At 44.7% G+C, this 14,225-nt stretch overlaps 1 protein-coding gene and 1 long non-coding RNA gene across 5 annotated transcripts in view; one reads left to right on the top strand and one right to left on the bottom strand.

Moving 5' to 3' along the window:
- mark1 (MAP/microtubule affinity-regulating kinase 1) overlaps nucleotides 1-14,225 on the bottom strand; it is a 33,216-nt gene that overhangs the window by 2,732 nt on the left and 16,259 nt on the right. Inside the window, exons 4-17 of one of the 4 annotated variants that reach the window (XM_052081363.1) lie at nucleotides 9,625-9,673; nucleotides 8,851-8,916; nucleotides 8,608-8,678; nucleotides 7,334-7,390; nucleotides 6,935-7,171; nucleotides 5,593-5,712; nucleotides 5,126-5,225; nucleotides 4,933-5,045; nucleotides 3,864-4,065; nucleotides 2,350-2,531; nucleotides 2,062-2,153; nucleotides 1,838-1,978; nucleotides 626-877; nucleotides 153-179 (exon numbers count right to left, since the gene is read on the bottom strand). In XM_052081363.1, the coding sequence (XP_051937323.1) occupies nucleotides 153-179; nucleotides 626-877; nucleotides 1,838-1,978; nucleotides 2,062-2,153; nucleotides 2,350-2,531; nucleotides 3,864-4,065; nucleotides 4,933-5,045; nucleotides 5,126-5,225; nucleotides 5,593-5,712; nucleotides 6,935-7,171; nucleotides 7,334-7,390; nucleotides 8,608-8,678; nucleotides 8,851-8,916; nucleotides 9,625-9,673 (1,709 nt within the window). The remainder of the gene's footprint in view (nucleotides 1-152; nucleotides 180-625; nucleotides 878-1,837; nucleotides 1,979-2,061; nucleotides 2,154-2,349; nucleotides 2,532-3,863; nucleotides 4,066-4,932; nucleotides 5,046-5,125; nucleotides 5,226-5,592; nucleotides 5,713-6,934; nucleotides 7,172-7,333; nucleotides 7,391-8,607; nucleotides 8,679-8,850; nucleotides 8,917-9,624; nucleotides 9,674-14,225) is intronic. The other 3 variants (XM_052081365.1, XM_052081364.1, XM_052081366.1) reach the window with 3 other exon arrangements.
- On the top strand, nucleotides 4,065-5,709 carry LOC127610877 (uncharacterized). Its single transcript, XR_007965058.1, has 2 exons — nucleotides 4,065-4,281; nucleotides 4,663-5,709. It is a non-coding gene; the product is annotated as an uncharacterized LOC127610877 (long non-coding RNA).

Below are 14,225 nucleotides of genomic sequence, written 5' to 3'. Positions count from 1 at the left end.
AGAAAGAGAGAGAGAGAGAAGTGGGATATAAACAGCATAACAAGTGATAGGTGTCAGTAGGGAAAGGAGGTGCTACAAGAGGGAATGGAGGAGTTATTCAAACTCTTTATTGGTTTCTGGTCGGGCAAGAGGGGCACGGAGTGTTGTCCTACCTCCGAGTGGACCTGAAAGACAGAGCTCTATGCCAAGAGGAAGGAGAAGAAAAGAAAAGAAAAGGCGTGAGCCCGAAAAAGGCAAGGGGCGATGAAAGTACGGTATTAAGCAAAAGTTGGAATCAGTGTGTGAAACTTGAAGTCCACAAAGTCTGAAGTCTGAGAAAGATTCTCATGCTAAGGAAGTTAGCGTGCCCGTTAGCCGTGTGTCTTTTTTGGTGACGCGCTGCCCTTTTTTTTTTTAGTGCATAATTAGGAGGTGCCGTTTGGATAGATTGAAATTGAGATGGCTGGTTAGTTTCAAGCCGTTTTGGCTCTGTTGAATGAAACGTAGGTCACGTTCAAAATCGGCCCAAACATTAAAAAAAAAAAAAAAATGGCGCTGAAAAACATTTGAAGTCCATCCTGTATTTATCCTGACAAACTACAGTTAAACTTGTGTGTCAATTCCCCCCCCCCCCGCCCCGACTAACCTGCGGACAAACTTGGAGGTGATCTTGCTGATGATGCCGGTGGAGGTTCCCCGCCGCTGCTGCGCCAGGGCGCCCGTGTCGTGGGACAGCGTGGGCGAGGCTGGCGGCCCGTTGTAGGTGGCGCTGCGGCGGTCTCGCAGCTGGGCGCCGTGGAAGGTGCTGCGGCTGGTGGTGCCCCGCGGGAAGCGGTTCTTCTCGGGGGTGCTAATACTGTGTGCGGAGGGAGAGGTGGAGGGACCCCTTGGGGAGGAGCTGGGGGGGGATGGTACATTTAGTTCTTTGCGAGTCGTATATGGTACGAGCAAGCGTCGAATAAGCTGCCACTCGAGTTCAGTGACAAAATAACAGAGCAATCAAGATAGAGCTGAAAACTTACCTACTCGCTGTTTTCATGCTCATTGAAACTCCCTAAGATGCTACACGAATAGCACATCTGTGAAGATGTTTTTTTTCCCCCACCCAGATGTGAATTGACGCCTATTTATCCACGGCATGTATTTCTTCAAAAACCAAAGACCACAATGGTATCTTAAGATGGTCGACGCAAACTTCACAGCAGGCGGCACTCTGGCCAATCGTGCATTTTCTTCCCCCAAAAAATAAAATAACATTTTTTAAAAAAGGAAGCCAAGACGTTGCTTTAGTTTACTGCCACTAAGCATAAAACTGAAGCGTGCTTTTTTTTTGGGGGGGGGGGGACTTAAAAAAATATACATATATTATATAATATATATATGTAATATAGGGCGGCCCGGTAGTCCAGTGGTTAGCACGTCGGCTTCACAGTGCAGAGGTACCGGGTTCGATTCCAGCTCCGGCCTCCCTGTGTGGAGTTTGCATGTTCTCCCCGGGCCTGCGTGGGTTTTCTCCGGGTGCTCCGGTTTCCTCCCACATTCCAAAAACATGCGTGGCAGGCTGATTGAACACTCTAAATTGTCCCTAGGTGTGAGTGTGAGTGCGAATGGTTGTTCGTTTCTGTGTGCCCTGCGATTGGCTGGCAACCGATTCAGGGTGTCCCCCGCCTACTGCCCGAAGACAGCTGGGATAGGCTCCAGCACCCCCCGCGACCCTAGTGAGGATCAAGCGGCTCGGAAGATGAATGAATGAATGAATATATGTAATATATATAACAATCATATATCTATATACAGGATATATTATTTTTTAAAATGGAAACAAAATGTTGAGTCGGTGTAAAAAGTGAGCGCTCACCTGGATTTCAACTCTGTGTTGTCATCGATGGGGGGCAGTGTGCTCTTGGAAGGGTGTCCTGAAGATGACATGGACTTGATGTGACGAGGCCGCGTGGCGCTCACTGCGGTCGACGGGGTGCTGCCCGACACCTCGGTTAAACTGATACGACACAACGCCCGGTTTTCAAAACGACCTCGTGGTCCTCCCACTCGTACTCGTGTTTAAACTGTGAGCGTGGATACCTGCTGTCTTTGCCATTCGGAATGGCCGAGTAGCGATCAGTGGAGGATCGCTCACACACATACGTGTTCCTGCGAGTCATTGATCCGTTGGTCTGAGGATAGAAAATTCACACAACACAAAAAAAAAAAAATCTGTGTTTTTCTGCCGATTCAATTGATTAAAATATAATTTCCCGCTTTACATAACGATATTCAATTTATATTGAACGCAACTGATGGTATAGTGTAGCGCTCAACCGTTCCAGTTTCTTGCTTGAGCCCCCGTTTGGAATATTAAAGAGTCCTTACCCCCACAGCACTTGCGGTTTTCTTCCTCTCCTGCGCTCCCAACGGCGAGGCAGGAACATCTCCCTTGGAAGTACTGAGCTCCAGTCGGCGGGCGCCATCCCACTCTTCTCGGTGGTCACTCTCCACACTCAGAGCCTGACCCCGCCGCGTGTACGACACAGCCGGCGGCACAGAGGGACCCACTTTAAAAAAAAAAAAAAAGAGTTGGACCAAGACGAAGAGTTGACACGACGGAACGAAAACAGCAGCAGACGCCGATGAGAAAGGTCATTGGGCCTCATTCACTGGGTGGGGGTGAAAAAAAAAAAACAGCCTCACCTTTACGGCCGTGTCAAAATAAGCATCCACTTTCGGTAACATTGACCAGTTGTGGAGTTATGTGCAATTTGGCAATCTACGCCTACGTGGAAATTAATGTGATAGAGGGATGAGCTATCGAAAGTATTCTTCGTGACTTCACAAGCAAAAAAAATAATAATACCAGTGAATTCGACCCATCGTCTCCTTTAAAGTTGAGCCAAGCCACCGAAAGCCATAATCCACATATCACTGTAGACATTTTTTTCCCAACGTATACAAGCAACACACTCATTTCACCGTGTTACAAAAGCAAAGCCGATCACTCCTCGTGCTTTGAGGTGCTGCGGGGAAAGCAGGCAGCCAGCAGATGTCACCAGATCCCACATGACAGGAGGAAGCTGCTTTGACGACACCGCGTCAGCCTGAATTTAGGCGATTCTCCCTGTTTATAGTCTATCTTCTCAAAATGGTAGTTTCACGTGAGAGACTCCCTCCTTATGTTCAGCAAGAAGCACCTTTTAGTCTCATCTTGACTCCGATCATGTTTTCCACAAAGGTTGAGAGTGGTATAAACGTGATGACATTTGACTTTCCTATTTCATTCTATTTTCTATTTCAGAATAGAAACTTTGGAATATTTTTGTGTGCTCGGTTAGTATGGCGTGTGTGTTCAAGTCGCAGATGTTTGAAGGCTTAAAATCATTGCAGTCTATGCTAATTTCCATCCGTTCATAGCGTTTCCCATTGTTAGCATTAAGCTAGCCGACAATTGAACGGTTCATTTGTGTTACATATCCAAAGTTTGGTTCTCTTTTATTTTTGGTGTGATTTGGAGGAGTGACAAATGAAAATCTCATATGGAGAACACATGTCAAAGAATACTTTAACCCTTTCAGGGACAGCGGCTACAACAGTGGACAGTTTATCAGGTTAGAGGATTATTGGTGCATGATAGGGTCTCAAATATGCGTTCGAAACACTCTTAAGTGTATTTTAACAAGTTTAAAAGTGCTTTCAGTTCGTCTGAGGTGTAAAACTCCGGACAAAAAAAATATTATAATAATTAGATTGATCTCTCGTTGCTCTCTATCGCAGATTTTTGCCTACTATATGTGGAGTTGATCGTAACCGGGCAATCGGTGTCAGCAACTTCCTCCGAACGCAGCATTCAGCCAGCAGCACTCTCAGAGCTGGGATTGAAGGGGTTACTTTACTTCGTCTGTCTACACCACCACCACCATCACCATCACCATCATCCCCACCATGATCGCTGTAGCGGCGCTGCTTCTGATTGGCCGAGATGCTGCGCGTGACTTTGGGATGTGCGGGAGAAATACTGGAGCCGTTGTTGATGTCGCTGGTGGGACGCTGCCGCTGAGTCAGGACGCTGTTGGTCAGGGGCTCACTCCCCTCAAACTGCCATGAGAAAGTGGTTAGCTGGTCACATAGTGCGGAATGCAAAATCGTGTTCCACCCCAAGCCGTGATGTGTCAGTCGGTCAGAGCGCGTTTCTTCTTGTAAGTTTCAAACTCATGATTCTTTTGTCACCAAAAAGTCCTTTCTCAGTCTTGTTTTTGTTGTGTTAGAGCTGAAGTTGTCAAAAGCTAAAAATATTTTTTTTTTGACAAGCAGGTGCTTTTCGTAAGGCGGCCCGGTAGTCCAGTGGTTAGCACGTCGGCTTCACAGTGCAGAGGTACCGGGTTCGATTCCAGCTCCGGCCTCCCTGTGTGGAGTTTGCATGTTCTCCCCGGCCTGCGTGGGTTTTCTCCGGGTGCTCCGGTTTCCTCCCACATTCCAAAAACATGCGTGGCAGGCAGATTGAACACTCTAAATTGTCCCTAGGTGTGAGTGTGAGTGCGAATGGTTGTTCGTTTCTGTGTGCCCTGCGATTGGCTGGCAACCGATTCAGGGTGTCCCCTGCCTACTGCCCGAAGACAGCTGGGATAGGCTCCAGCACCCCCCGCGACCCTAGTGAGGATCAAGCGGCTCGGAAGATGAATGAATGAATGAAAGGTGCTTTTCGTGAAACCAAGCCATATCCTACTGTCGACGACAAAGAAAATAAAAGGGAGAACGAACTGGTAAAAAGCGAGCCTGCTGTCTCTTTTTTTTTTTTAGTGCCACAGAACTAAATATTCCGTGGATTGTGAAATATCAGTCAAAATACACGACAACGACTGGCAATATGGGGAACGGTGATTTGAAAACAGCTGGCACTGACTGATAGAAGCTTCAATTGCAATTAACACACAGGTATGATGTGGACATGAGATTGAATCTGACCTCTGGCGCTTTTCTTCCCAGCAGCAGATAAGTGGCCATGACATCATCGTACTTCTGGTTTTGTAAGGACTCCGTGATCTCATCTTTAGGGAAACCCATTGTCACCATGAGTTCTGTCGGGAACAGGAAATTTGACGACGTTACTCTCGTCAGGAGACCCTTGACGATGACCTCGACGTACGCCGAAAGGCACCTATTCTGGTCGAGTCGTTGAAGTCGGCCTCGGGCTCGATGTACGGCTTCAGCTCCTCCTCCTCGTGACCCACATTCATCCAGTGGTCTTTCATGATTTGCTAATAAAGACAATTCAAATGTTTTGTTCACTCGTGGCGGCTTCTCGTGACACATATGCATGACCCCCCGTGGGCTGTGTGCAACACTATTTTGAAACATTCTAATAACGAGCGGCGCCGAATAACAAACGGATCAATTGTTATTAGGTGCCTCGGTGTGCTTTGTGGAGCAAGTTCAGCGGCGGTATCGACTGTGAATTGACAACAGAAGAGTGTGTCGTAATGATTCAGTGACGTTTACCCACGCACACAAACACAATGGACACGCTCCAAGTCCCGAAGACTTCTTATCTGAATCCTCACCCCCAAAAAATAAATAAAACATAGCGAATCAGCATAGCGTGAAAGGTAACAATCCAAAAATTACCTCCAAACTGCCACGTTTGACCGGGTTGAGCACCAGTAGTTTTTTCAGCAGGTTTTCACAGTCTGTGGACATGTAAAAGGGGATACGGTACTTCCCCCGCAGGACGCGCTCTCTCAGCTCCTGCGATGCGAGCAACAAGGAGTCGAGTTAGTAAAAACAACATTAAAAAAATGTCACTCAAGAGTGAAGATCGTTGAGTGACACGCAGTAATAGTAGTCACAAAAGAGAAAGAACATATGCCAGTGACGGCCTTAGTGTCTTGTCTACGTGTTTTGCTGCACTTTTTGTGTTCAAATATATTTTGCTTAAAGGGGTATGACTATCGCAACAGGGATGCTAGTTTTTATGAGCCAGACTGTGCCACATGTGTTTTAGCATTAAGCTAGGGGGACTTTAGTCAGGCAGATTTAAGTGCCCTGGCAAAGAAAAAATGTGCAATTGTGGATGTTGTACTTTAAGTTTCACAGTCAGTGAAAAAGACTTTTTTTGAAGACCTGTTGACTATCTGGCGCTTGTTGTGAGGTTCGCTGCCACCATCCAGTGCTCATGAACCAGATTTTTGCAATTCTATACAACAATTTGGGGGTGTTTGGACATAACTGAATGTTATGCTTCTTCCCCCCCCCCCAAAAAAAAAGAAAAAAGAAAAAAACGTGTAATTGTTAATTTTATTCAATGATGTCTGAGACCTGCAAAATGTTTGGTGGAAAATAAAAATGCATAACGTGACCTTTGAGAAACAAATGCACGGACTTTTCAGAGGTTGGTCTACAAAACAAGTTTTTCGTGACAAAATCAATGTCAAGACTGCGCCCCAAATTATGGTATATCTTCTCGGAATTACTTCCCGCACACAAGCAAATGTTCCTACACTCACAAAATCATAACCTCCATGAAATGTAAAAAAAAAAAAAAAAGCCAAAAATGAATAAAAAGTGCGTTTCCATTCTGTAAACTGCCATTTGCCTCATGAATCATTTCGACAGTTGTGCATTATTGAAGTAGGGCAGATAATCCTCCAGTGAGTCTCACTCTCCCCAATGATAGAAACAGGAAATTCCGCTCTTAATCTGTTTATTCAGGAAATACAGAATCATGTTGACACATGTAACCCAAAATCATAAAAATAAATAAATAAATAAATAACCATCCAGTTGGGAAATACCTGGCCAGCACACCACTGTCTGTCGAGTTTGGTCTTGGTCCTCATAAAGCACAGTTATTCTAAAATATCAGTAGCAACTATAGTGCAAGACCTTGACCTTGACCTTGCATGTGCAAACTAATTCCGCTTGTTAAAATGGAAGGAGGATAACTACATGATACGGAACGTGTTCGCACCTTGAGGTTTTGTCCGTCAAAGGGTAGCGAGCCGCTGACCAGTGTGTAGAGGATGACCCCGAGGCTCCACACGTCCACCTCGGGCCCATCGTACTTCTTCCCTTGGAAAAGTTCCGGGGCGGCGTAGGGTGGAGAACCACAGAAGGTGTCCAGCTTGCTGCCCACGGTGAATTCGTTGCTGAAACCGAAGTCGGCTATCTTGATGTTCATGTCGGCGTCCAATAGCAGGTTCTCGGCCTGAAGGGGGACAAGACAAACGGCGCGTTCGGTGATCACATTTTAGATATCCTGCTTTGATTGACATGTCCACCAAATTTTGTGTTGATCAGTCAAAATTATATTACAATCCTTCCCCAAATAAGTTTTGCTGTTTTGATTTGGGAGAATTTGGCTCATTACCTTGAGATCCCTGTGAACGATCCTCCTCTGGTGGCAATACTGCACAGCAGACACAATCTGAAACACAAACGTCGCAGGCCTATAATTATATCACGAAACATAATGAAATATTTTTCTCTGCCTGGAAATATTACGCAGCAGACACAATCTGAAACACAAACGTCGCAGGCCTATAACTATATCACGAAACATAATGAAACATTTTTCTCTGCCTGTAAATATTACACAGCAGTGGGAAAGAGCCTTGAGGAACTCCAGGCAGATCTCATCTACTCGCCTAAGACGCTGGATGACGCGCGTCCGTCCGGGCAAGGGAAAATGAGGACTAAAATTTTAGTCATCATAACGAGTCTTTTGAGCCATTTTTTTAATCCAACATTTTTTTAACAACGTGAGTTTTTTTTAAAAATATAGTCCAGTTGTATTTAATTCTTCAATACAGTGAAATAAATATGTATTTAATCTTAAATCATGGCTTGTCTTTCAAATTAGTTTCAGTCTAATTTTCATTTAACCTTTATGGTGAATCCATTTTAATTTAATTCTTGTTTGTTTGGTGCTTTCTACCGTCTTTATTACCGATTTGTCTTACTGTTATTGTGCATGTTAAATTGCTCCATGTAGAGCACTTTGTATGCAGCGATGGCTGTTTGAAAGTGCTCGATAAATACAGTTGACTTGACTTTTGATTTTTTCTTTCCTGGACTTGTCCTACTCCATCACGTGATCGTTGAGGATCACGTCGTTTCCAGCTGATTGATGGATTGAATTTGTTTGTCTTTTTTGTTGTTGTTACTTTTTTTTGTTTGTCTTTTTTAATGGTCACAAAACAATATGGTAGTGGGTGAGCCAATTTTTTTTCTTCGTAGGTTTAGTCAAATGTTTGAAAACCACTGCCCTAGTCCGCCGTGATTCTGCAAGTGTACCTAATGCGATGCACGCCGCAACATATATCCACACCTACAGACACGGCGTGAAGTGTCTTCTTTGAAATAGCCATATTGTGGATAGGAAAGAAATTGTGAATTATCGCTCAAATGGGCGCGATTCTAGTGAATAAAAGGCGCATTCATTCACTACGTTTTTCTGTGAAAAGGAGCATCGGAAGGGACCCTTGGATCGATGCTGATGACGCACCGCTGGGTGTCAGAACAAGCAGCTGCGGGAGGAGAGGGAGTGCGAGCGAGTCGCCAGCCGGGCACGCTTCCACAGCTCTCCTCTGCAGTCCGTGACACAGCATGAGCTTGGCGCATGTCGCGGCGTCGCTGACTCACCTGTCGGAACTTGGCCCTGGCCTCTTTTTCCTTCATCCTCCCGTGGGCCACCAGGTAGTCAAACACCTCCCCTGTAGCACAAAGAGAGGACATGACTGTGCACTCATGGCCGGAAAGAATTCATTTAGAGGAGGCGGGGCGTGGCTCGAGGGACAAGCTGCAACGGTATTGCAGTTTTGCACGTGTGCGGGCACCGGCGGTAACGTGGAGGCGCGTTCAGAAAGTCAAGAAAGTGTCACTCACCGCCACTGGCGTACTCCATCACCAAATAGAGAGTCTTCTCCGTTTCAATCACCTCAAAAAGTTTGACTGCAGAGGTAAAAAAACAGACAAACAGCAGATTTTTTTTAAAAATAGACAGCCGAAATCATCAGACAACATTAAGCTCCCAATTTATTTTCTAATTTTGAGGTTCTGTGGGGTCTTGTTAAATCCTGTTTGCCATCCAGCAAGGCGTGCATTCCCACTAAAAGTTACTTATCAGGTGTAAGCAAATATTTTTTAAAAAAGTTTACGAAACACGAGATTAGTGAAGTCATAATTCTGTTACAGATTTATTAAGACAATTCTAACAATTATGCCTTTCATGCAATTAATATTCAAAAGGAAATGCAAAAAAACAGATGTAAATCAAAATTCTAAATAAATTATACAAAATAAATATTACATTAAAAACAGACAGGTAAAAAAAATGACCCAAATTAGGTACAAAAGAGAAAACCCAATTTTTTGGGTTATTCATTGACCCAAATTTGGGGGTTAAATAAATAACCCCCAAAAAATTGGGGGTTAAATGAATAAGCCCAAAAGTTAGGCCAGACCCTTTTTGACCCATTTTGGTCAAATATTTGAATATTTATCACAAAAAGGTTATTTTGTGACTTTTACATTTCAAATTTCAAATGATATCGCCAGATTTCTTATATTTAATTCTCTGGGAGAAATCACGGTGATACACCTCAGCTATCAAATATGGATTACACAACTTTTTTCACATCGTTAAATGTCAGAACTTACCAATGTTGGGATGATTCAGTAACTTCATTATTCGCACTTCCCTGAAGAGCTGTTGACACACACACAGAGACGTTTGTCTTTTTGAAAACTGCTGATAAGGCGTATTTACAAAATGCCATTATGTCCACAACTCTGGCACACAAAGTTGCAAAGTGGATTAGATGGGAAGACTGAAGCATCATGGGACTTGGGTGCTATGTAAGGCAACATGACTGATGCGCTGGCAATAAGTCTTGCTCTCAGCCTAAGAAAAAAAAAATCTCCGCCGACAGACTGCGGTATCAGTACACAAGCTTCCAGCCAGTCCAATCCAATAAAATGATGCACGCTCATCTTTGTTCTGCCAGCATCATGTTTATCGACTGACTGCAGAGCTTTAAGAGCATCTTGGCGTCATGTCAGACGAGCTCCCGCAGCCACTTAGAGGTGCTGTTGAATCATTTACATTTTGCTGACTGCCCGCCTGAGCCGCCATCCCCCGCGCTCTCCCAAAAAAAAAAAAAAAAAGGACTTTGCAACCTTTTGACGTCAATGTGACGTCGGCCGTTGTCGGCCATCTTTGCTTAACCGAGTTCTATACTTGGGAGCAGAATTTAGTATTTGTGAGGATTCCATGACACTTTGAGATATTACATCAGAGAGTAAATGGCGCGAGTGTGTTTCTAGGTCATCAAATGTAGTTAAGTAAGACCGAACCAGCTGTGACCACTCAGAAACTTTCTCCACTCATTTTTTTTCCGGCTCCCAGGCTCTACTGCTCTTTCATGTGCCTCTAGTCTCATAAATATACGAAACTTGTCGTGATGACTGTGAAAATGACATTTTGAGCAGAAATGGAAATCATGCTGGATGCCGAATACCGTTTATTAGAGCAGTGGTCCCCAAACTACGGCCCGCGGGCCGGATACGGCCCGTCAGCACATTCGGCCCGGCCCTCTAACCCTCCTGTTGTCCTTGGGTCAAAATGACCCGTCACTGTGTTAAAAACGCCCCAAAAAAACCCTAACTGCAAACAGCGGTGTCTACAAGCCTACTGGAACCTACAAAAGGATGATAAGGAAGGAACACAAAAACTTTAAGAGACTGCTCATATGTGTCAGAGAGATTCTGCTCTGCCAACTGAGCTGAACTTTTATCTGTTAAGAATAATTAATGTTCCATGGCTGTTTTTTCTATGAAGAACCCAGAGAGAGTTATTTAGTTATTATTTATTTCCTGTTTTTTTTCTGTGAAGAACTCAGAGAGGGTTTAGTTAGTTATTATTTATTTCATTAATAGTGTTATTATTTGTTTCCTGACTGTTTTTCTGTCAAGAACCTGGAAAGGGTTATTTGGTTATGTGTAGCTTTCTGGAAAACAATAAATTTTTTAAGCTCCCCTACAATCGTCACACTTTTTCTGTTACAAACTGACACCGGCCCCCCATCAGAGAAGGGAAAAGTTATCTGGCCCTGACAGGAAAAAGTTTGGGGACCCCTGGTTAAGAGCATTTTGTGAAGCTATCGTTTTGCAAAGTTATTATATGTGACTGGATGAAACAGTGGCCGGCTGGTTAGCATGTCCGCCTCACAGTAAAGAGGTCATGGTCCGATTCCGGGCCCCAGTCTTTCTGTGTGGCTTTTGCATGTCCCCACCCCCTGTGTCTGTGTGGGTTTTCTCCGGGTATTCCGGTTTCCTCCCACATTCCAAAAACACGCACGGTCGGTTAATTTAACACAAAATTTGTTGGTATGTGCGATTGTGAGAGTGAGCGTGAATGATGATGGTTTGTCTGTGTGTGCCCTGCGAGAGGCTGGCAAGCAATTCGGGGGTGTATCGCGCCAACTGCCCGAAGACAGCTGAGATCGGCTCCAGCACACCCGCGACCCTCGGGAGTATAAGCAGCTCAGATAATGGACGGATATATGCCATTGGAGAGCCAATTTACATCGAGACTGGATATCCAACATGCAGTCCCGACCACATGCCAGACAATACGGCGTCCCCCTTTTCACATTTTCAGCATTCCGGCTTTTTACCTTGCAAGGTCATAAATCACTCCAAACGTTCTATTCCAATACTTTGAAGGCTAAACTAAATGGCTATGTGGTTTCTGTTAGATTTTAGTTTGATTTTTGGTCTATTTTCTATTCTTCCTAATTGTCTGCCCTGTTAGTGACAAAGCCTTTGAAACAAATCATGCAGCAAATTGTAGGTCTGTAAAAAGCTTTTTAATCAACTACCGGTACAATTATTCATTCTAAGAAAAGAATGGCCTGAAGTAGAGGTCAATAAACAAACGGCCCATGGCCTCAGTTCACGTGACTTTGCCATCAAGACGAACATTCTTCATCCTGATGAATGAGGGCTGGACGAAAGACTCGCTATCTCATCTTGATGTCTGACGCTTCCTGCCTCCCTCGTTCTCTCTCTCTCTCTCTCTCTCTCTCTCTCTCTCTCTCTCTCTCTTGTGAGTGTGAGTGCCTCGAAGCCCCCTCACATGGGAAGCACGCGTGCAGCCACTCGGAAGCGAAAAAATGACAACAAATCTGAGGAGGGCTGTGGAAAATGACAGACGGGAGTGCCGGTCGATGAAAGGGATGTTGTCACCGCCGAGGCTGACGGGGCATGATGAGATCTTTGATGGATCGCCGTTATCAATGTCAATAATATCCACAAGCGCAAGGCGGAGTTACACAGCGCCCCCTTGAAGCGACTTTTGGGGTTGCTCTGAAATGGATTCCCTTGAATGAGTTAAAAGATTTTTTTTTTAAGTGATCCAAAATGATGACCAAAAACAAAACGCTAATAACACAAAATATGACAACACGCACATTGTTGTACACGCTTGGCGTTTCAGTAGTCTGTGCCAGTGACCTACTTACAGCCACCCAGGGGCACCTAGACTTCCAAACTAGCCTTAATTACAACCCAGTCCCTACACGCAAACCACCACATATCAGACCGGGAACAACTTACACAGACTGGCTGGACTATTTCAGTCACAGATGCTCCTGCAACAAGGACGTTATTGTTAGGAAGTGCTCATTGCTCTAATGAGGTGGGGGATGCATGTGCGCATACACATAGATCAAGCGTGAATCGTGTTTCAAAAAAGAATCGTGTCCTCCACTCGCGTACGTTTATGATTTCAGGGGTGTAGAATTGCACTGCAGCATACTGGAAACGATTTCACGATGATAGGATTGAAAATTAAGAAGTCAGTAGCTTGATGTTTGAAATCCTTTTTTTCAGTCTTGGTCGAAGCATTGCATTTGACTGTTATTGTGTACCGAATGATGTATCCAGTGGGTAATTATGCCACACGAAATGTACGTTGGGGGGGGGGAAACAAGAAAAACGGATGCACGAGCAGCAGTTAAAACGCATCCATGAACAGATCAAGTCATAAATAAATGCACGACTTAGCAGCCTCAACATTTGACGTGTCTGCCCAATTGCTTTCCGCTCATCTGAACCAGACCAAAGCCGCAGTTGGGCCCCGGGCTGGACGGCATCTCATTGGCTAACCCAGCGCGGCAGGCACGAGCTGCACGTAAACAGCTATTATGGCAGCGCCAGCCAACGGCGGGCTATTTGTAAAATACACAAATGAGGCAGGACGGTTCTCTGAATGAGTGGCATCAACTTCAGTTTACAAGCCTCAAAAGGAAGGCGATTGGCGCTCCCGATTCCCAACATGTGTCGACCTTGGATTTGGATTCCAGTGGACTTAAACGGTGTTTCAGCCTTGAAAATAAACAGTTCTTATTTACAGATTAGGGTGAGAGAGTCAGAGAGAGCGAAGCGGGATGATGGGACGGAGGGCAAAGAAGGGATTAACAGAGGCCTATTTTAAGGATAAAATGCCGAAAAAAAAAGAAAAAAAAAACACGACAGCATCAACATCCCCAGACCACAGATGTCAGATGATGCATTTCCTCTGGCGGATCTCAGGAGGTGCTTTGGAAGCTCGGCCCAACTTCATTTCCTGTGTGCATTCAAAAGCGCCCGTAGAGCCACAATGGGCCAGAGGACGCCACCGGGTCACACAGAAACAGAGGAGTTCTTTTTCCTGAGATGAAAACTTACTATGGCTAGAAAGACAAGTGTATTGGGAATGCGTTTGAGAGTGCAAAACTTCAGCTACGAATGCTGTCTGGGAGCAAATTCACTCAACTCACTTCGCGGTGAAGTTTGGCAGATCACTTTTGTGAATATTCTTCAAAAAGATGTTTATCGCCACCCTCAGCTAGACTTTACTGGCAAACTAAACATAAAACAAACAGTCTAACTAAAACAACTACAGTTCGTAGTCTTTGCTAGCCTAATGCTAACGTACAATGAGACACCCGCAATTAGCATGTACAATACACGACGTTTCAGTTTAAATGCACAGATAACAATTCCCACAGGCATATATTCTTTATCCTCAGCGGGGAACGGTCTGTCGGTGTACCGAATGCATTAATACTAAAAAGTGGATTTAGATATGCTGCTGTCTGTTGAGTGGCAGAGAAAGAAACGCTCCTAACATCCGCGATGTACCAATGTACAAAATCCATTCATCTCAAGACAAGACGCTCAGGCTAATTTCCCCTTCTGCAGTCCTTGAGCAGGTA

Source organism: Hippocampus zosterae, chromosome 11 (genome assembly GCF_025434085.1).
Source record: "Hippocampus zosterae strain Florida chromosome 11, ASM2543408v3, whole genome shotgun sequence".
NCBI lineage: Eukaryota > Metazoa > Chordata > Actinopteri > Syngnathiformes > Syngnathidae > Hippocampus > Hippocampus zosterae.
The sequence above is the reverse complement of the archived record's forward strand: the minus strand, read 5'-3'. Positions and strand labels throughout refer to the sequence as shown.